Source organism: Kogia breviceps, chromosome 14 (genome assembly GCF_026419965.1).
Source record: "Kogia breviceps isolate mKogBre1 chromosome 14, mKogBre1 haplotype 1, whole genome shotgun sequence".
NCBI lineage: Eukaryota > Metazoa > Chordata > Mammalia > Artiodactyla > Physeteridae > Kogia > Kogia breviceps.
In genome coordinates, this window is record NC_081323.1 from 14,801,559 (window position 1) to 14,822,092 (window position 20,534).

General features: G+C 50.1%; 1 protein-coding gene across 2 annotated transcripts; it reads right to left on the minus strand.

Annotated features, from left to right (window-relative positions):
* Positions 1-914: 914 nt before the first annotated feature.
* Positions 915-8,758, minus strand: WFDC2 (WAP four-disulfide core domain 2). 2 transcript variants are annotated; one of them, XM_059037891.2, is made up of 6 exons: positions 8,336-8,758; positions 8,009-8,060; positions 7,269-7,907; positions 6,546-6,689; positions 3,656-3,808; positions 915-1,066 (listed from the first exon to the last, which is right to left on the minus strand). In XM_059037891.2, the coding sequence occupies exons 3-5, from the start codon at positions 7,342-7,344 to the stop codon at positions 3,657-3,659; spliced, it is 372 nt and encodes a 123-aa protein (XP_058893874.1). In that variant the 5' UTR covers positions 7,345-7,907; positions 8,009-8,060; positions 8,336-8,758; the 3' UTR covers positions 915-1,066; position 3,656. The 2 variants fall into 2 exon arrangements, with proteins under 2 accessions (XP_058893874.1, XP_058893875.1); XM_059037892.2 differs by lacking the exons at positions 3,656-3,808; positions 8,009-8,060; positions 8,336-8,758 and having other exon boundaries at positions 7,269-7,828.
* Between the last annotated feature and the right edge of the window lie 11,776 nt (positions 8,759-20,534).

Below are 20,534 nucleotides of genomic sequence, written 5' to 3' on the forward strand. Positions count from 1 at the left end.
GAGCTGGAGCTCTATCTTGGGAAGAAGCTGATGGCATTCGTTTCCTCTGTAGAAAACAACTGAGAGGCTGCAGGTGCAGGAAGAGGGTCAAGGGTGAGAGATGTTTCACTGCGTATTCTTTTTTTACCTTTTGCATATTGACCCATGTGAATATTATTTATATAAAATAACGGTTTGATTTTTTTTTTTTTTTTTTTTTAGTGGTACGCGGGCTTCTCACCGTCGCGGCCTCTCCCGTTGCGGAGCACAGGCTCCGGATGTGCAGGCTCAGTGGCCATGGCTCACGGGCCCAGCCGCTCCGCGGCATGCGGGACCCTTGCAGACCGGGGCACGAACCCGTGTCCCCTGAATCGGCAGGCGGACTCTCAACCACTGCGCCACCAGGGAAGCCCTAAATAACGGTTTGATTTTTTAAAAGCAGCTACAACGAAGGACCCTGGCTTTGCCACCTTCTTTCTGTGTGGCCCCAAGCAAGTAACTTGGTGGAGTCCCAGTCTGTAACACAGGAATGTCATCAACTAGTTTGAGGGTTGTTTGGGGGATCCAGAAGATCTCACAAGTGAATCTCCCAGCCCTGTGTCTGGCCCACAGTACATGCTGCTGCTGTTGTCAGAACCCCCAGCAACGAATCCCAGTGACTTTGGAAGGATTGCAGCATCTCTCTGAGCCCCAGTTCTCTCCTCCAAAACCCTGGGAGAATAACCAATAACCACACAGGGCTGGTGGGCAGATTCACCCAGGGAAGTGCCAGCACCCACAGATGAGCCCTGAGTTTATGTTCATCATGTCAGAGCTGATCTCAGACTTCGTGCCTGGATGATCTGGTTGCACCCCGCAACCCCATGCCCGCACCTCCACCCAGAGTCGTGGGAGCAATGAGCCAGAATAATAAGAACAGAGGCCACAGCCCCATCGGTGCTGGAAGTGGTCACTTTATTGGTTGGAAAAGAAGCAGCTGTGGCTGCTCAGGAGGGAGCACAGAGGCCAGGAAGGGAGGAGGGCAGCTGGGCTGGAGCCAGACAGGGCCAGGCAGACACTTCCACTCGCCCACTCCTCAGGCTGGTGGCTGGAGGTGGAGGAAGAAAATCACAATAATACCGTCAACAACAGTATCCATGATACTGGACAAGAATGCCTGCAGCTTAGATTCCGGGCCAAAGCTCCCCCTACCTCATCACATCCCCCCTTAGCTCCCTACCCCCGCCCCCAGGAAAGCCTCACCGTCTTGAGGCCCTGGGGCTCTGCCTGAACTTTTCGGAAGGTCCTAGACTCATCTCTTCTGCTTCTGACCATCCCCGGACACACCTGGGTATACCACGGTCCCCACTGACAATTGTGACCTCCCTGAGGGGCCACTGTCATTTATGTCCCTAAGAATCCTCCACCACTAGGAAGTTCCACCATGCCCCTATTCCTCTGGTTAAGCTGGGTTAGCTGATCAAAAAGATCTTATTTATCCCATTATATAAGAAAAATATTTGCAGTTCAGGGCGGTGAAAAAGGCTAGTTAGAGCTGTCAGAGCTGAAATCTAAACCCAGGTCTTCCTGACTGCAAAGCCAGGCCATGCAGCTGACACTGATGGAGGCAAGAGGTGAAGAGCTCTGGTCCCTGGGGAGACCGTGGTTCTTTCTCGGGCACTGAATTAACAACCTGGGGGCCTTGGGCATGTCCTCCCCTCTCTCTGGGTCTCAGTCTTCACATCTGGGCAATAGATGTGAAGACTTCCATCACTGACCTGCCAGTCAAAAGTATTGCACGAGCAACAATGAGATTTCAACTAAAGGGTCCTTCCAGGTTCTTGCTTGTCCGGTTCCCTCTGTCTGAAACAGCCTCCCCACTGCTGTACTTCACCAGACTACCCACCTTTCATTCATCCCTCGGGATTGGCTCAGGGTCCCTTCTGGGAAGCCTGCTCCCTCCTTTCCCCACCCCCACCTGGGTGAGGCTTTCCTCTTCTAAGTCCCCGTCACACCCAGCCCTTCCCTCCATTGCAACACTGACGACAGGCACTGGGGGTGTCTGTCCATCTGTCTGCCTCAGCCACTGGGCTGCAAGCTCGGTGAGGAAGGGTGGTGGTCACCTTCTGTCCCAGAGCCTGGCACAGAGCTGGCGGCACAGTGCTGGATCCTGCAATGGCCTGACGATGCGAGTTCCTTGGTTTTGCTTCTCTTTATTTTCTTACACTTGCTTTGTGACTTAATATTGTTTCATTTTTAATTGTATGTGGGGAAAGAGAGGCTCCACAATCTTTTCCTTCCGGCCTCAGAGCCCCTCGAGGGGGCTGAATGCAGCCCTGCCTGCCACTAAGCGCTCAGCACACTTGAAAGGGGCATTTGAGAAACTGAACTGAAATTGACTGATCTCTACCAGCTCTGTCCTGAAAAGCCAAGCTGTTTGGTGAGAGTAAAGATCAATTCTTCTGCCTCGCACTGGCCTATGCAAAGAGCTTCCTACTTTCCCAACCCATCCAGCCACCGCCAGCCTTCCCAGCACACAGCTGCTCCTCCAGCCGCTGACTTCTTTACGCGGGTGTTAAGGGGAAAAGGAGTACATCTTCTCACAGCCCAATTCATCAGCAAATATTGTCCCATCTACGTTCACATAGGTCCCAAACGCAGCCACTTACGTCACCTGGTCCATCATCTCCCACCTGGCCTCTTGCAGGAGCCTCCTCGCTGGTCTCCCTGCTTCTGCCACTGTCCCCTAGGGCCTCCACACAGCACCCTCAGCAATCTTTGCAAATCTAAGTCAGAGCGTGTCCATTCCCAAGGGCCTGACGTCTCTGAGTCAAGACCATGGGTCAAGACCAAAGTCCTTACACGGTCTATCAGGTCCCTCCGCTTACCACCTACCTCTCGGACCCTCTCCTCTATTGCCCTCTCCTTGATCACCAGGCTCCAACCTTCTGGCTTTTCCTGAAACTCACCAGGGAGGCTACTGCGTTACACCTGCTGCCCCCTCGGCCTGTAACATTCTCCCTGATAATGCTCGCGGCCCCTTCCATCATTTCCATCAAGTCTGTTCATATGCTGCCTTCTGGGAGGTCCCACGAAAAAACTGCAGTACTGGGCTTCCCTGTTGACGCAAGTGGTTGAGAGTCCGCCTGCCGATGCAGGGGATACGGGTTCGTGCCCCGGTCTGGGAAGATCCCACATGCCGCAGAGCGGCTGGGCCCGTGAGCCATGGCCGCTGGGCCTGTGCGTCCGGAGCCTGTGCTCCGCAATGGAAGAGGCCACAACAGTGAGAGGCCCGCGTACCGCAACCAAAAAAACAAAAAAACCAAACTGCAGTACCGCTCCCTGCCGCCCCCCATCCCCACTTCCTTATCCCCACTCCGTTTTCTTTTTTTCCAGGCCACTTATTTCCTGCTAACATTTCAGAGTATACTTGCATATTTATTTTTTTTATCCTTCACTAGCATATAAAACCATCAGAAAGAAATTTGTGTCCGATTTGTTCACACATGGAGCATCCCCAGCACCTAGAGCAGTGCTTGGCACGTGATGGACGCTCAGTGAATCTGCTGAGTGGATGAAAGTAAATCAAAGGACAGAGAAGGGAACAGCAGTGTGTTAGCTCAGGTTCTCCTTTTCAGCCTCCTGCAGGTGTCATCACATCTGGGCATCAATGCACCCCTCCCCCCAGGCCACCTACCTCAGAAGACAGGTGTGACACAGGACACCTTCCCGCAACCATTGTGGCAGCATTTCAACAGACCAGGACACTGGCTGTCCACCTGGCACTGGTCCAGGCAGAGGCCGAGCTGGGGGAAGGCGTTGTCCACCTGAGGGCAGGAACCCTTCTTTTCTGGGTGGAAAAACGGGTGGGGGGGTGGGCAGAGGGGAAGCAGGGAGCTGAACACGTCTCCACAGCACGACCACCCAGCTGTGTTCACAAACACGAGAGCTGCCTGCCTGAGTGGCTCTTGGGGGCTGGAGTGGATCTCAGGGGACTTTGGGGGATCACCTGCAACCTCCCTTCTTCTGCTCTCTCCCTGAGTGGTTTGGGATCATAGGGCCCCAGTTTGCATCCCAGATCTGCCTTTTCCTAACTTTGTGACCTGGGGCCAGAAATCTCCCAGAGCCCCAGGTCTTCAGGTGTCACATGAGATCCACGCTGCCCATGTTGTGGGGCTGCTGTGGAAGCAGTGGAGGCAACAGACATATATTCCTTCTCCCTGCAAAGTCGAAGTCCTTGTAATGAGAATAATAGTGAGTAAGGACAGCAGTTAACACTCAGCTGCTTCTATGTGCCAGGCATTATCCTAAGCATCTGACGTATATTAACTCATCTAATCCTCACGATAATCCTAAAACAGGGTGCGAAGCACTGTTACTATTTCCTCATGTTGCAGATGAGGAAACTGAGGTACCAAGAAGTTAAGTAATTTGCCTAAGGTCATACAGGGTAGAGACAGGATTTGAACCCAGGAATCCGGCTTCAGGTCTGTGCACCATACACTCTGCTGCTTTGTAAGCTGTAAAGTGCAGTGCACGTGTGAGGGGTTACACACCCACAATCTCTTCACTCACTCCCATCTATTCACTCCCAGTGACAGCCAGGTAGCACCAAGGCCCCCATACAACCTCACTCACCCACACCCAGACAAGCATTCTTCCACTAACACACGAACAGATAACACCGCAGAGATGGGCTGATTACCAAGCCCTTAGTGTAAATTCATTTTCTCCTTTAAACCTCCACATCAACTTTCTCTTCTGTAGGGGATATTTCTACGCTGCTCCTACTACAGAGGAGGAAAATTAGACCCAGAGATGTGAACACATCACCCAACAGCACAATGCTGATCATATGTAAAACCAAGACCTGAGCCCAACCTTCCAATGTCCACACACACACACACACACACACACCCTGTGCTCCACTTCCAGGGTCAAGGAGAAGGGAGCTGGTTCAGTGCCCAGAAGCCCCAGGAGCAAGCCCAGCCAAGCGTCAAAGGGGCGCACAGCTGGGGATGAGCTGCAGAGGACGGGAGGGGCAGCCTTCCTGGCACCAAGACACCCTTTCCCTTGAGAAGGGCAGGAGCTCTCGATACCGAGCTGCCCCCGGACAGAAGGGCGTCGGGAGCGGGGGACTCACAAAACAAGCCACTGTGTGTGGACGGTCTACCCTCGCCTGAGACATTTCACATGTATGATTTCATTTAGCCTCACGTCGACCCTACACCATCGGGGCTTCTCATCCCATTTTGCCGGCGAGAAAGCAGAGGCTCAGAGAGGTGGAGCGACTTGCTCAGGACCCACAGCAGCAGACGGCACACCGGGATTCCAGCTCAGGAGGCCCTCTGGTCCTGCCCCGCTGCCCGCCTCAGTCTGTCCACCTGAGACCAGCGAACAGCAGACACCCCTCTCTTCTCCCCGCTCCTCTCTCATCTGCCTGGCTTTCTCTCCCAATGTCCTCCTCTCCTGGTCCTCCTCCCTCTGGGCCAGGTTGGAGGCCCCCAGACCCAGGAGCCCCCGGTGGGCCTGTCCTCCCTCCACCTCCCATCTCCCTGCTCACCAGTGACTGAATCTCTAGTATAAACCTTTCCGGCCCATGGGGGCATCTTCAGAGAAATCACAAGGTGGGAGCATCACAGGGTTTTTTTTTCTGGATAAAGACAAGTGATCCCAGCACCTTGGGATCCAAGTCATATGCCAGCTTCTAGTCCTCAGTCTTTGCCTCTGAAAAATGAGAAGCTTGGATTCCACAGCTTCCTGCTCTGATAGGAGCCCCCATGGCCTGCTGGACACTCTTGAGCTCCAGCAAGTACTCTTTATGACAGGCCAGCGTCACACACTTTCTCTCTCTCACTCAACCCTTAGAGTGGAAGAGAGTGTTTTCAAGATGAAGAGGTGGGAGGGGTGCTCTGGGAGGCGTCCTGACATTCTTCAAGCCACTCAGGCACAAAGGAACCCCCTGCGTTATGACTCCTGCCCAGCCAGAGATGGCAATGTGACCCTTGGACAAGAACCTTTCTCTCCTTTGTAGCTCACATCCACATCTTTAAGCTGGGCTGGGTGCCCTCCTAAACCCGGAAAGTCTCCCTCTGGACAGAGGAATTCGGGGAGTCCTGCCAATAGGCGTCCCAAGTCCTTCCTCCGGGGTTGGGGAGGCCCCAGGGTAGGGACGCTGATAGGGAGGAGCGCCCCCAGACCTTGGGGCCCAGCCCATTGGGCAGCCCTAGGCTGCCCCGAGGCTAAACCCAGCCAGGAGGAAAATCCGAACCAGGTCCCCTGATCTCAGAGAACAATGTTCCGGAACAACGTCCCCGCGGTGCGTCCCGGAAGTCCGTCATGCCCCAGAGCAATGAATGCGCTAGGAGTGGGGGACCTCCCTTCCCCCTGGCTGCACTTCAGCGACGCCTAGGTCTCACCGGAGCCATGGGAAGGAGAGCACGGGCTGGTCTGGTTCCATCCGCCTCGACCTGGTCGGGGACCCCTGGGTCGGTCGCGCCCCAGATCCCGGAACAGAACCGAGCACTCCCTCCTCCTCCCACCCCCCCGCTGCCCCGCCCCGCCCGGCGTGGGTCCCCCGGGGTTACCATTGGGCATGTGGCAGAAGGTGGCGCAGCCGGCCTGGCAGCACTTGAGATTGTCCGTGCATTCCGCATCCGAGAGGCACTCCTGCGTGCAGTTCAGGTCCCCCTGTAGCTCGGGGCACACGCCTGATTTCCCTGCTCCTGTGCCTGGGAGGCGGACGGGCAGTGAGGGACTCAGTCCCGCCCTCAGAGGATGCCCGCCTCCTGTCTGACGGCCCCAAATCTCAATCTCCCGGGAATTCTGAGTCTCAGTCCCTGCTCCCCACACCCCACTACAGCCTTGAGAGAGCCCCACCTCCAGGGCCGGGGTCCGCGATACCTGGGACGACAGGAGTGACCTAACTCTTGGCTTCTGAGCCCTCAAGTCTTAGGGGACCCCCGCACAACTAAGCGTCTCGGAGCTTCCCACGTCCAGGCTGAGAGGGTCCCCGCCTCTGGCCACTGAGTCTCCACTGTCAGCAAAGAGTCTCCCCATCGGCCCCCGCGCATGTGTCAGCCTTCAGTGTCTCTCCACCTCCAGCACACTGGACCCCACATCTAAAGCTCCAAGGGTCACCACCTTTAGGCACCAGGGATCCCCGTATTTTAGTCTGCATGGGACTCCCCACTTCCACCCCGGGAGTCCTCACTTGTCTGTCCCCAGAGAGGCTAAGCTTCTGCCGCGCTCCTTCCCGGCGCTCCTGGTTCGGCCCCTTTGGGCGCCAGGCCTCTCCCCGCCCCACTCACCTGTGACCGGGGGGAGGCCCAGCAGCAGGCCAAGGAGGAGGGCGGCGACGAGCAGACCGAGGCGGCAGGTAGGCATGGTGCTCGCCGGGGCGGGAGTGAGGCGCCGCCCGGAAGGGGGGATTTAACCGCTTTCCTGGGGGGCGTGGGGTAGGGGCGGGGCCGAAGCCGTGCGGGTAGAGGGCTCAGCGGACAAGGCAGGCGGGCCGGCTGCAACCTCTTGCCGTTTCACAATCCCCCAGGATCAGGTGTCAGTCTGGCCCCAGTGGGAACCAGGAACCTAAGCTGCTTCCAGGCCGGTGCAGCTCGACCAGCTGCAGCTGGACCCTTGTCCACTCCTCCTTCCCCACCTCCCTCCTGGGGCCCGTGGGCAGGGCAGCAGGAGGCCAAGGGCTAGACTCAGGGGTTCCCATTCCAAGACTCAGGGGTCTCCCGGGAGTGCCCGCCGTCGGTAAAGGAGGGGGAAAGGGCAGGACCCACAGGGAGGAGGCTGCGGATGAAGTGGTTGGATTTGGGGTCAGCAGATCAGAGTGCAGATTGCTCTTTAGAGATTCATGGCGGAGCTGTCGTGTGGGGATACAGAGCACATAGTAGGAGCTACAGGAAACATTATTCATGAATCATCCGACTGGACACAGGAAACTGAGGCCAAAGAAGGTGAAGCACCTATTAACATCTAGAGCCATTTCATGTGTGTTTCTCCCTCCCTGTCTTTTCCACACCGGTACTCTCTCAGGACTCACCGCGTGCAGCTCTGTGTCCAATGTCTCACGGAGTCATGGATCTTCCCGGAAGCTGTGAACAGACAGATATTGCTGTCATCAGCTGTGCCTGACCGATGGACTGGATGTGCAGAGGGGGTACCCTCCCACCCAAGGTCCCATGAGAAGCTGTAGAGACAAGCTTTGATCCCGAGTCTCCATCCCTCCAAGCCCTTATTTTTTTCATTCCGTCATAAATATACATTCTTCGTGACACATCTAGGGCACACAGCTGGTGTAGGGAAAGTAATTCAAGGAGGCTTCTGCGCTGGCTTTGGGTGACGGGGTCTGGGTTTGACTCCCACCCACCTCCACCATCTGCCAGCTGAGGGACCTCGAGTGAATCACTTCCCTGTTCTGAGCTGCCACATTGTCATCTCCAAAGATCTGTGAGTCGTCCAAAGATGGTGTCTCCTGTTAGTAACGAGACTGCTGAGTATACACCAAGCTTTAACATGCAGGCTGATAAATGCCAAAACACAGTTACTCAGCAAGAAGTATCTTCAAATGTCCTTCCTGATCCAAAATCTGAGGTCTGTAAACTCCAGGAGGTCTTTGCTGCTAGAGGGCAGAAGGGGTTGGGTGCAGTGACCATTGAGACGACAGGTAAGTAGGAGCTGGTGACAGAAGTACATCCAGCCACTGTCCCCACAGATGGGTCCCGGGGAAAAGAGGTGAGAATGCCTCCCCAATTCCCATGTTCAGCCTGGGGACTGGAGACAGGTCCTGGTTGGGAGGGGCCAGGGCTGTTTACTCTGAGCACAGAGAACAGTCAACAGCCATGACGCAGGAGCCAGGCAGGGGCACAGCCCAGGGCGGCTCCTGGAGCTCAGTCTAGGGCAGCAGAGGCCACTTTGATGAGCAAGTGGTCTTAGTCTGTGGACCCAGCTGCCTACTGGACCTTCAGCCTCAGGCACTGTTGCCGACAGCCTTCTTCTGGCACCTAGCCAGCTCCCCAGGCCAGGAAACTGCTTGGCCTTACCCCTCCCCAGCCCTCTTGGGCTCTCCTGGGGATTGACTCTCTCTGGCAGAAATGGGGATTAGTCTGAGGCCAAGAGGCTGGGGTGGGGCAGACAGATGGAGGATAAGTTTCATAGGCCAGTGATGTTTAGCTTTTGTGATGCTTAGCCTGTGTGCTAGGTATATTCATATAGTTTGCTTCTACATAAAATGTAAAAAGGGCAGAGGCTTTAAAACCAAAATCAGGGGTTGGCTACTTCCTGGCTATGTGACTTATAACAGCACCTCACTTTTTGGACCTATATCTTCTTCTTCCTTAAAAGAGGTATCATGAGGGAATTCCTTGGCGGTCCAGTTGTTAGGACTCCGTGCTTTCACTGCTGAGGGCCCAGGTTCAATCCCAGGTCAGGGAACTAAGATCCTACAAGCTGCGCAGCGAGGCCAGAAAAAGGGGCGGGAGGAGTATCATGAGAATGTTTTGTAGGGTTATTTTTTTTTATTTTTATTTTTTGCAGTATGCGGGCCTCTCACTGTTGTGGCCTCTCCCGTTGCGGAGCACAGGCTCCGGACGCGCAGGCTCCGCGGCCATGGCTCACGGGCTTAGTTGCTCCGCGGCATGTGGGATCTTCCCGGACCAGGGCACGAACCCGTGTCTCCTGCATCGGCAGGCGGATTCTCAACCACTGCGCCACCAGGGAAGCCCTGTAGGGTTATTTTAAGGGTTAAAGGGAAAAGCATAAACCAGAGGTTGCAAACCTGGCTAGAATATTGTATTGTTAGCCCACACAGTACATCTTAAAAGTTTGAATTAGTTGCTAAATTTAAGAGTGGGGGATTTCACATGGAAATAAAGTTCTAGCATCTTTCAGAGAAAGGAAACGATCTGGGAACACAGTCTGGCAACATTCCATGGCAACCGTCTACTAGAACAGTGGGCCTCAAACCTGAGCAAGCGTCAGAATCACTTAGACGACTTGTTCAAACACAGTTCTGAGAGCTCTACCTCCAGAGCTTTGATTCAGTAGGAGAGGGGAGGGACGTGAGAATCAGTAACAGGCTTCGGGGGCTGCTGGTGGTGCGGCTCAAGGGACCACACTTTGAAAACCATGAATAAGCTAAGTAGAGCTGCTCTCTTGTTAGGAGAGGAGCGATCTCTCCAGTTTCCATAATCCCCACCATCTCCACCATTGTCTCCCCTGTCCCCACTCCCATTCCAAATACTTTCATCCACATCACTTGCCTGGCCCGGAAGGAATTTAAAATTGTGACCTCTTGGCTGGGCTCACAGTAGGTGTTCAGTAAAAGGTAACCTGTTTTTATTGAACGATCTTATAACAAACTTAATAATTAGGTATTCTTCTCATTTTACAGATGAGGAAATTGAAGTGCAGCTAAGGGAAAGTGGCTTGCTGAAGGAAACAGCAGTAAATCAGAAGGAAGACCCTTGCAAAACCTTTTAGTTGTGTGGCTGCAGTTATTTCAATGTTACACACACACACACACACACGCAGAACTCTATCTGAGGTTAGTATAGATAATGCATCAAAAAATTTGAACGTGACTTCATGAGTGTAAAATCATATTTATCAAGGAAGAAAGGAAAGAAGAAAAGGTTGAAACAGGAAGTGATATGAGTCAGCTGCAGACGTGCCTGCTCTTAGATGACTGTAAACAAGTGAACATTGAAGATTTGAGAAATTCCCAGGAACGAGCAGGGTGTCTTTCACCGTACAATGGGGCTTTGTCCTCTTGGACTGTTGGACCCATTCAAACTTCCTTCACTCCAAGGAAATCTCTCTCTCTGAGTGTATTGGCTATTTTGTTGTTTTGTCAGCTAGCATTCTTTTGTCCTTTTTCTGATAACAGTAGCCTGATTTTGATTTGGGAAATGACTCTTCCTCCACCCATGACAGGTGGGGTTGGAGGGGAATGTCAATCAGAGTTCCTGCCCTACCCCCAGACCAAGAGTGGCCAGTCAGATGCTCTCCCTGGAATTTTTTTTTTTTTTTTTTTTTTGGTGGTACACGGGCCTCTCACTGTTGTGGCCTCTCCCTTTGCGGAGCGCAGGCTCCGGATGCACAGGCCCAGCGGCCATGGCTCACGGGCCCAGCCGCTCAGCGGCACGTGGGATCCTCCCAGACCAGGGCATGAACCCGTGTCCCCTGCATCGGCAGGCGGACTGTCAACCACTGCGCCACCAGGGAAGCCCCTCTCCCTGGAATTTTAATCTTGACCAATGAATGACAAAAGTTCTGAAAATGTATGGCACTCATTCAAAAGTGGCCTGAGAAGACCTTGGTTCTGTCTTGTTTACCATCCTTTCCAAGCATGGTTCTTTTAGCATTACCTTCAGTTTCGTGAGCTAAACTAAATCAGCGCTATAGGTTGCCAACAGAAGATTCCAATGGGATGTAACTTTTTTTTTTTAACATCTTTATTGGAGTATAACTGTTTTACAATGGTGTGTTAGTTTCTGCTTTACAACAAAGTGAATCAGTTATACATATACATATGTTCCCATATCTCTTCCCTCTTGTGTCTCCCTCCCTCCCACCCTCCCTATCCCACCCCTCTAGGTGGTCACAAAACACAGAGCTGATCTCCCTGTGCCTTGCGGCTACTTCCCTCTAGCTATCTATTTTACATTTGGTAGCGTATATATGTCCATGCCACTCTCTCACTTTGTCACAGCTTACCCTTCCCCCTCCCCATATCCTCAGGTCCATACTCTAGTAGGTCTGTGTTTTATTCCCGTCCTACCACTAATCTCTTCATGACATGTTTTTTTCTTAGATTCCATATATATGTGTTAGCATACGGTATTTGTTTTTCTCCTTCTGACTTACTTCACTCTGTATGACAGACTCCAGGTCTATCCACCTCATTACAAATAACTCAGTTTCATTTCTTTTTATGGCTGAGTAATATTCCATTGTATATATGTGCCACATCTTCTTTATCCATTCATCTGTTGATGGACACTTAGGTTGCTTCCATGTCCTGGCTATTGTAAATAAGGCTGCAATGAACATTGTGGTACATGACTCTTTTTGAATTATGGTTTTCTCAGGGTATATGCCCAGTAGTGGGATTGCGGGGTTGTATGATAGTTCTATTTGTAGTTTTTTAAGGAACCTCCGTACTGTTCTCCATAGTGGCTGTATCAGTTTACATTCCCACCAGCAGTGCAAGAGGGTTCCCTTTTCTCCACACCCTCTCCAGCATTTTTTGTTTCTAGAGTTTTTGATGATGGCCATTCTGACTGGTGTGAGATGATATCTCATTGTAGTTTTGATTTGCATTTCTCTAATGATTAATGATGTTGAGCATTCTTTCATGTGTTTGTGGGCAATCTGTATATCTTCTTTGGAGAAATGTCTATTTAGTTCTTCTGTCCATTTTTGGATTGGGTTGTTTGTTTTTTTGTTATTGAGCTGCATGGGATGTAACTTCAGGGTACAGTTAGGAAGGGAGAATGCTTTCCTATACACCTTTTCTGGAAATGGCAGTTCATTTCCAGTCTCAGTATGAAGAGATTCTTCTCCTTCTTTGGAAATATTTTTCCAGTGTGTTTTATATTCAAGATTTGTTATCCCTTCCTATCCTTCTAGCATGTGAGGTTATATGAGTGAATATATTTTCTAAACTGAAAAGCACTAGACAAATGGAAGGACCTTTTATTTTATTTTATTTTATTTTTGGCTGTGTCAGGCCTTAGTTGTGGCATGTGGGCTCCTCATTGAGGCACATGGGCTTCTCTCTAGTTGTGGCATGTGGGCACAGTTGTTGCAGCGTGCGGGCCCCAGAGCGCATGGGCTCTGTAGTTGTGGCGCATGGGCTTAGTTGCCCCACGGCATGTGGGATCTTAGTTCCCCAGCCAGGGATTGAACCCACATCCCCTGCATTGGAAGGTGGATTCTTAGCCACTGGACCACCAGGGAAGTCCCAGAAGGACCCTTGATGATCACTTGCTGAGACAGACACTCTTCTTTCTGCATCCCTCATGCAAGCAAGAATTTTAAGGAGAACTTAATTAACACATCACTTTAAAGAAGACTTATAGCATCCCTTGCTGCTACCAATGAAAGAAGATGCCTTCAACAACTAGTATTAGGTTTATATAACTAAAGCATTTGTTTAGCATATTGATCTAATTTTAAGTCTGGTTCAAAATTGGCATATGTGCTCCTCTCGTTAAATAAGAGAAGCCTCAAAGCTCTTGCATATCTCTTTGTTTTTTCATTCTCGACTTTAGCCCATCTTTCCCCCGTGGTTTTTCAGAACCGTTTCCATTCTATGGAAATCTCCAGAACCACACTTGGCTTCTACCTTAGCCAATGACCTGATCTCCTTCAGTCCCTTCCATGGAAATTTCTTCCAAATTCCATCCTTGTCAGTGAGTATATTTCTGAGGGAACCCTGTGAAGAGGAGAATCACTTCTTTTCCAAGGTGGACTCTTCCACCAGGGATTCCATTTCTTCCCGTACTCCCTGTCTTCTCATTCCCCTTCATCTTCATGTTTTCCCTCCCCATGGGATGGAAGTCTCCGTTATCTCTAAGGAAGAAATAAAAATAAACCAGAAACAAACAAAAAAAAAAAAAAGGAAGGGAGAATGGGTGACCACTACATGCCCACACTGTTGTCACAAATTCCTTCTCTGCCTCCAATAGCCAGACTCAGTTTCTGTTGCTCACAACCAGCGAGATCTTATGCCTTTACCAGGGTCACCATCAAATTCCTCATTTCCAAATCCAATGGCCTTTTCGCAGCCCTCATCCTCCTCTAACTCACAGATAAGGTCCTCATGGCATAAATGCAAATCAAATTCTTTATACAAAAATTTTTTTCTGCATCATCTAACTATAAAAACGACGAACAGCAGAGCTTTCCTATTTGAGTGCTTTGAGTCCCACCTCTTGAATCACCAGGGCCTTAGAGGACACAACTTTCAAACCTCTTTTAGAGGACAGTCTTTGAAGTCAGAGAGTCTTGGGTTCAAATCCCACTCCTGCCAGTATTGGTTATGTGACCTTGGAGAAGAGGTTAATTCCAGATCTATCATTTCCCACCTCTGTGACCTTGGCAAAGTCATTTAACCCTTCCAAGCTTCAGTTTCTTCACTTATAACATGAAATAGTACTTCTAGCCTCATAAGGTCAACATGAACTAAGATAATTTTTTTTAAAAGCAACCAAGAGGGGCTTCCCTGGTGGCGCAGTGGTTGGGAGTCCGCCTGCCGGTGCGGGGGACGCGGGTCGTGCCCCGGTCTGGGAGGATCCCACTTAAAAAAAAAAAAGCAACCAAGATAGTGCCAACACATGATCAACAGCTGTTGTCAAAATGCCCCGTAGATGCTCTGAGCTCTGTCTACCTGGCCCTGCTTCATCCCAGTGGCTCCAAGGATGTCATCTAACTTCATGCTCTGACAGCTCAGGCTCTGGACCAAAGACCGCACTTTGTGCGGTCACTCCCAGCAGTTCAGGGTGCCTGAAAGTGCTTTGTCTTTGCCTGGGAAAGTCAAGCGTTATGGTTCCTCTGCCTGGTCTCCACAGGGAGAGAAACTGTAACAGACTCTCCCAGGTATCAACCCAACGGCCTTTCCTCTTTCTTCCTTCCTAAGAAAGAAAGCTCGATGTTGTGTGTGGCAACAAATTCTCTCCTAAACATAGCCATTAAATATATACGTGAGAAATCTGTCAGTATAAGGCTATCTATGTGCTCTTAGGATGGAGACCAATAATAAATATTTAGCACTTTAAGAGTAAACAAAGTAAGAATCAAACATGAAATTCTAGGAAACTGACAAGTGATTCCAATGAAATCTGATAATGAGTAAATAAAGAGCATATGCCAAAACACAGAGTTAAAAGAAACATATAATCCATGATGTAAAGGAGTTGAAAGAAAGAAAAAAAAAGAGAAATGAAGGGAAGAAAGAACCTGCCTCTTTCTCCCTTCAACATCCCTTCCCAGGGTTTATCTCATCTCACCCTCCATATAGTCAGGAGAGGTGGGCAGGTAGATTTCATCATATGCCCACTTTACAGAGGAGAAAATGGAGGCTGAATTGGCATCTTGAGTCCAGGCAGCACAACACGGGACAGGCAGGGGCAGAGTGCACACACAGCCAGTATGTACTCCAAGAATTAGTGTGGAATGCTTCGTAGAATTGTGTAAGGAAGGAGCATCCATGTAAGCCAGATTCTTACAGTGGTTGTTATTCATCTGCATTATTACACAGTACCAGGCACCAGCCTCCCTTGTAAATGGAGCCACCTCCAGGGTCGACCCACCTCCAGGGTCACTTGGGGAGGCAAGAGCAGAGCTGTATTCCCCCTAGTATTGTCATTCTGCACACTCCCTGGTTACATCATCCACTCCTCTTATACCATTTTCCATTAGGTGAATAATCTCAGATCTCCATCTCCAACATGGACCTCTCTCCATTCTTAGTGTGTTACATTCTCTCCTGCTGGACAGTGGCCTTTTAAAAATTAAATCAGATCATGATATTCCCCTGCTCCAAGTCCTCTAGAGGATTCCCACTGCACCTGGAATCACAATCTAGATGCCCTACAATGGCCTGTGAGCAAATCCCTGCCTACTCCCCTCATACTTTCTCCTACTGCACAGGCCTTTCAGTTCCCCACCTCATCGAGCTTGTTCCTACCCTGGTGCCTTTGCACTCACTCTTCTTTCCGCATCCCCTGGCCACTCACATGGCTCCTTCCCTCCTTCCATTCACAACCACCTGCCTGAAGTAGCCCTGCTTTGTTTCGCCCTGGACTCTGCATGATTTTCTGCCTAGCAGTGATTTCTATGTGAAGTATGTCTTGTTCATCATCATTGAGTGTGTATCCACCATCTACAATGTCATTTCCCACAGAGCGGGAAGCTGTGTTTTCACCACCATGACCGAAAGCCTAGGACAAGTGCCTGGCACACACGGCGGGCACTCAAGTGGGACATGGTTATTCAGTCCTTCCTGGGTGCAGGCACTATTCTAAAGTCTTTACATGGAGTCACCCCCTTGGTCCTTACTACTGACCAAAGAGGTAGGTGCCGTTATTATGACTCCCGTTGTGCAGAGAACTCAGACGATGACAGAAGTGAGGTGACTTGGCCACATGGCTAGGAAGTTGGCAGAGCTAGAGTTGGAAGCCATGGAGTCTGGTCTGAGCTTTCGATCACCACATATTCTATCCCTAATCAGCGTTTCCTTAACCTGTGCCTGGATCAGTCAATGTCTACTTGACATCTTCCCATAAATGTTCTACAGGCACCGTGAACTCAGTGATGACCAAACTGAACTCTTCGTCCTTCCCACAAGGACTTGCTTCGCCTCCCTTCTCCCAGGAAGCTGCCTGCTGTCCGTGCTTCTTCCCTTTCCTCGCCCCCAGGAGCAATCTCGTAGCAAAGCCTGTTCGTTGTTCCTTCTCGCTGTCTCCTCTGCAGCCTCTGCTCTCTGCTGAGTCCAGGCCCCTCCCGTGTGCCCTCTAGACACTTGTCACTGAAACAGGAGGAAAGGGGGCAGTGTACAACATTTAAAAGAATGACATAGTCATAGGACATGACAAAAACTGGTTAGACACAACTAGGTCCAAGATGGCAGAAGATTCGACTCCGAGTAGACCTTGAGCCTCATTATACACTCATTGTAATACATTAGCATATGCCAAATGACACACCCACCAGCTCCATGACAGTTCCAAGGCCGACCATCAAAGGTCAAAAAGTGGGCGGTGGCCCAATTCCTGGAAATCTCTGCCCCTTCCCCCAAATAGTTGGAATAATCCTCCCACTTTGAAATTATCCAGCCCATAAAAACTAACCAGCGCGTATTTCGGGGCCTTTTGCCGCCTGAGATGACCCACACTCTGTCTGTAGAGTGTGCTTCTCCCAAGGCCGTTCTCGCATTTTGAGATAGACCGAATTCTGTCTATGGAAGGTGTGTCTCTCTAAATAAATCCACTTCTTACCTATCACTTTGTCTCTCACTGAATTCTTTCTGTGATGAGACTTAAAGAAACTGAGCTTCATTAAGTCCTGAGACCAGGTGTGTGATTTCAATGAAAAGACTATGGGTTCAAGTCCCAATCTGGGTCACAGGGTTTCATCACGACCCCACTGCCTTGGCCCCGCCCCTCCCCTCCATCCTCCACCAGGGTCTCCGCAGATGTCCTGGTCCTTCCTGTGGCCTCGGGTAAAGCCCCAAACTCTTAGCCCGTCTCACAGGGCCCCTCAGGTCTGGTCCTTCAAGTCTACACCCAGTGCCATCTCGTCCCATCCTCCCACACATTCTCACACACCTTCTCCTCCTCCTCATTCATCTCTTGCTTTTCCATGTGCTGAGAACACTTTCCCCACCTTCCTCTCAGGACCTCTTGCTCATACCTCAGGCCTCAGCTGAAAGTTCACTTCCTCAGGGCATCCCTCCATCCAACTCCCACCACCAGCACACTTGTCCAGTCCCCTGCTAACCCTCCCTTCACACCCTGTGCATCACATTCCTTAGTAATCACTTGTTCAATATCTCACATAATTTCCTGCTAGAAAATAGACGATAAGAGAGCAGATACTGTGTCTGTCCTGTGTACTCTAGTAGCTCAGTAAATATTTTCTAGTAATTATTCATATTAACTGATGATTTATTAACCCACTTTGTGTACACACACACACACACACACACACACACACACACACGCATACACACACAGAGTCTTTTAAAAACCAGGTACCGGGACTTCGCTGGCGGTCCAGTGGTTAACATCCCATGCTTCCAGGGCAGGGGATGTGGATTCGATCCCTGGTCGGGGAACTAAGATCCCACATGCCGTCCTGCATGGCTTAAATTAACCAATAAATAAATAAATTTTTAAAAACCAGGTACCAAAAGAGCGGGGAGGGTTTGTTGGGATTCAGGAAGAGGCCACTGGGGGTAGACGGTGCCTTCCTTAAAGAGTGGTTCCTGGGCTTCCCTGGTGGCGCAGTGGTTGAGAGTCCGCCTGCCGATGCGGGGGACGCGGGTTCGTGCTCCGGTCCGCGAAGATCCCACGTGCCGTGGAGCGGCTGGGCCCGTGAGCCATGGCCGCTGAGCCTGCGCGTCCGGAGCCTGTGCTCCGCAACGGGAGAGGCCACAGCAGTGAGAGGCCCGCGTACCACAAAAGAAAAAAAAAAAAAAAGAGTGGTTCCTAATGTCTGGTTCCTTGGGGCTTTAATCCCAAGGAGAGCCAGCAGAAGCCCCCAAGTCCCCCTACATTTCTGAGGGACCAGAGGGTCATTTAAAGGGCTGGTGGGGTGGGCATGAGCCTGGATCTGGGTGAGGCCTGTCACTGAAGCAAGAGGGATTTAGATTCAATGGGAGGAAGAATGGGATGAATTTGGAAGAGGTCTTTGACGTTCCTTGGACAATGGGGGAGATTCCTGAGGGCGGACTTCTAGAGGATGACACTACCAAAAAAACATGGTTTTTGTTCCTTTCTTTAATGCAGCTGACGGCACATTTAAAAAGCAGTCAGGAGCCAAGAAAACGAAAACTCTATGTATTTCTATACAATTCACTTTGGTCTGTGGTATTCAAAGCACTTCAGCATCATAATCAACGTAGCTCTTGAAGATACCCAAAGGAGTGAGTTTCTTAAGGCACATACCATCACCCTATTTTGCAAAGAAAGAAACTGTGGTTCAGAGAGGTGAAGGGACTTGCCCAAGGTCACACAGCAACATTCAGAGCTACTGAAGCCAATCACTTCTATTTAGAACCAAGTACTTTTCTATTACACTGCAGTTAATTAATATTTATTAATTATAATTAAACAACTTATTTTTAAATAGTATTTCTATTACCCTTATCAGAGCTGCCATTCATCGAAGGGTTACTCTGCCAGGCACTTACACAAACATTCTACTAATATTATATCCTTAATTCTCACCATAATTCTATGAGAAGTTTTGAGAAAGAGAAAAGCTTCCTGAAATCTAGAAGCCGACTTGGCACTCACAGTTGGCCTTATGTTCCCTTGCTGAACCTAAGTATTTCACAGAATATCAACATCAGGCAAGGCCATTCTGTGTCAGTGATGGATCAAGACAAAGATAGGATACTCTGTAATCATGTTTGAATACAGAAAAAATAAACTAAATTATACGAGTCACCAAATGACCAAGCATCCCCTATCCTGCCTAATATAAGTATCTTAATATAGGATACTCTGTAATCATGTTTGAATACAGAAAAAATAAACTAAATTATACAAGTCACCAAATGACCCAGCATCCCCTATCCTGCCTAATACAAGTGACTGCTGCTTCTTTACCCAATACAGCTCTAACCTCTATCTAGTTCTCCCTTCTTAGATTAAGATACCAATTCATAGAACTGCCCCCCTTCCTGACAGCATCCATTCAGAGCAAAGCCATCCTCCTGAAACCCTCCCTAAAATCACCTAACACAAGCCCACATCCCGTAAGTCCTTTCTAACATCCTCTTAATGAGAGCCATATGGTTCCCCAAGGTGGGGGAATTCTCCCTTGCAGCAGTGAGTAATAAACCCAACTTGTTCAGCTAGGAACGTCAGTGTTTCCAGTGGTCTGTGGTTGGAAACATTAACAAGTATAAGCATTATCCTTATTTTATATTTAAAGAAAGTAAAACTCAGAGATGTTGAGAAATTGTCCCAAGACCATCAGGTAGTAAGTAACAGAATCAGTCCTGCCTTCTTATTTAACTACCTCTGCTGTTTAGGGTCTCTATGCCTCAATTTCCTCATCTGTAGTGAGGCAGTTAGGCTCTGCTCTTCAAAGGCCCATCCATCCCACATTTTCCTAGAGGTAGGGGCATGAAAACATTGTCAAAGTGGCTCTACCTGGGACAGCTGGGACCTCCTTTTGACTGGGGACCCAGTGGATTCTGAACAAGTCATTCCCACAATGCCTTGCAGCTGAGAAGGTCTAATAATGAAATTGAAGTGTGGTGCATCCTGGGAAATACCTCCATAAGCCTTGGATTCCTGCCCCACCTACATCCTACGCCCTCCTCTCAGCCACCCTCATTCACTTGTTCATATCTTCATATTATCTGATTATCACTGCTCTTGACTTACTGGGGGAAACAAGAGAGGAGGGTGACTTAACCCTACTGACCATCCTCTTATTCTTACACCAACTTCTCTCCTCCAACCCAGTGAAGAGGCACCTCCCGAGGGTGGCTACCATCCTATCAGCCTCTGCATCAATTGTAGGGAGCTGAACCAAAAGGATTTCCACAACTTTGAGGCCTGAGAATCTGAAAGCTGCTAGAGGGAACTTAGCAAATGTTGCGAAAGAAGCTAAAAGTCACTGTGTGGGAGAGGGGGTGGGGGGGGCCACTTCCCTGACAGCCATCTCCCAGTATCTGTAGGACCGTCTCGGGACAAAGACAGCAGAATAGGTCAGTAGGTTTCCTGGCAGCAGAGTCAGGACCAATGTGGATGTCAGGGCCAGATGGGAGGGGGACTCATTTGTTCAATGGGACAAAAGAGTTTCTACTGATGAATGTTGCCAGCTGG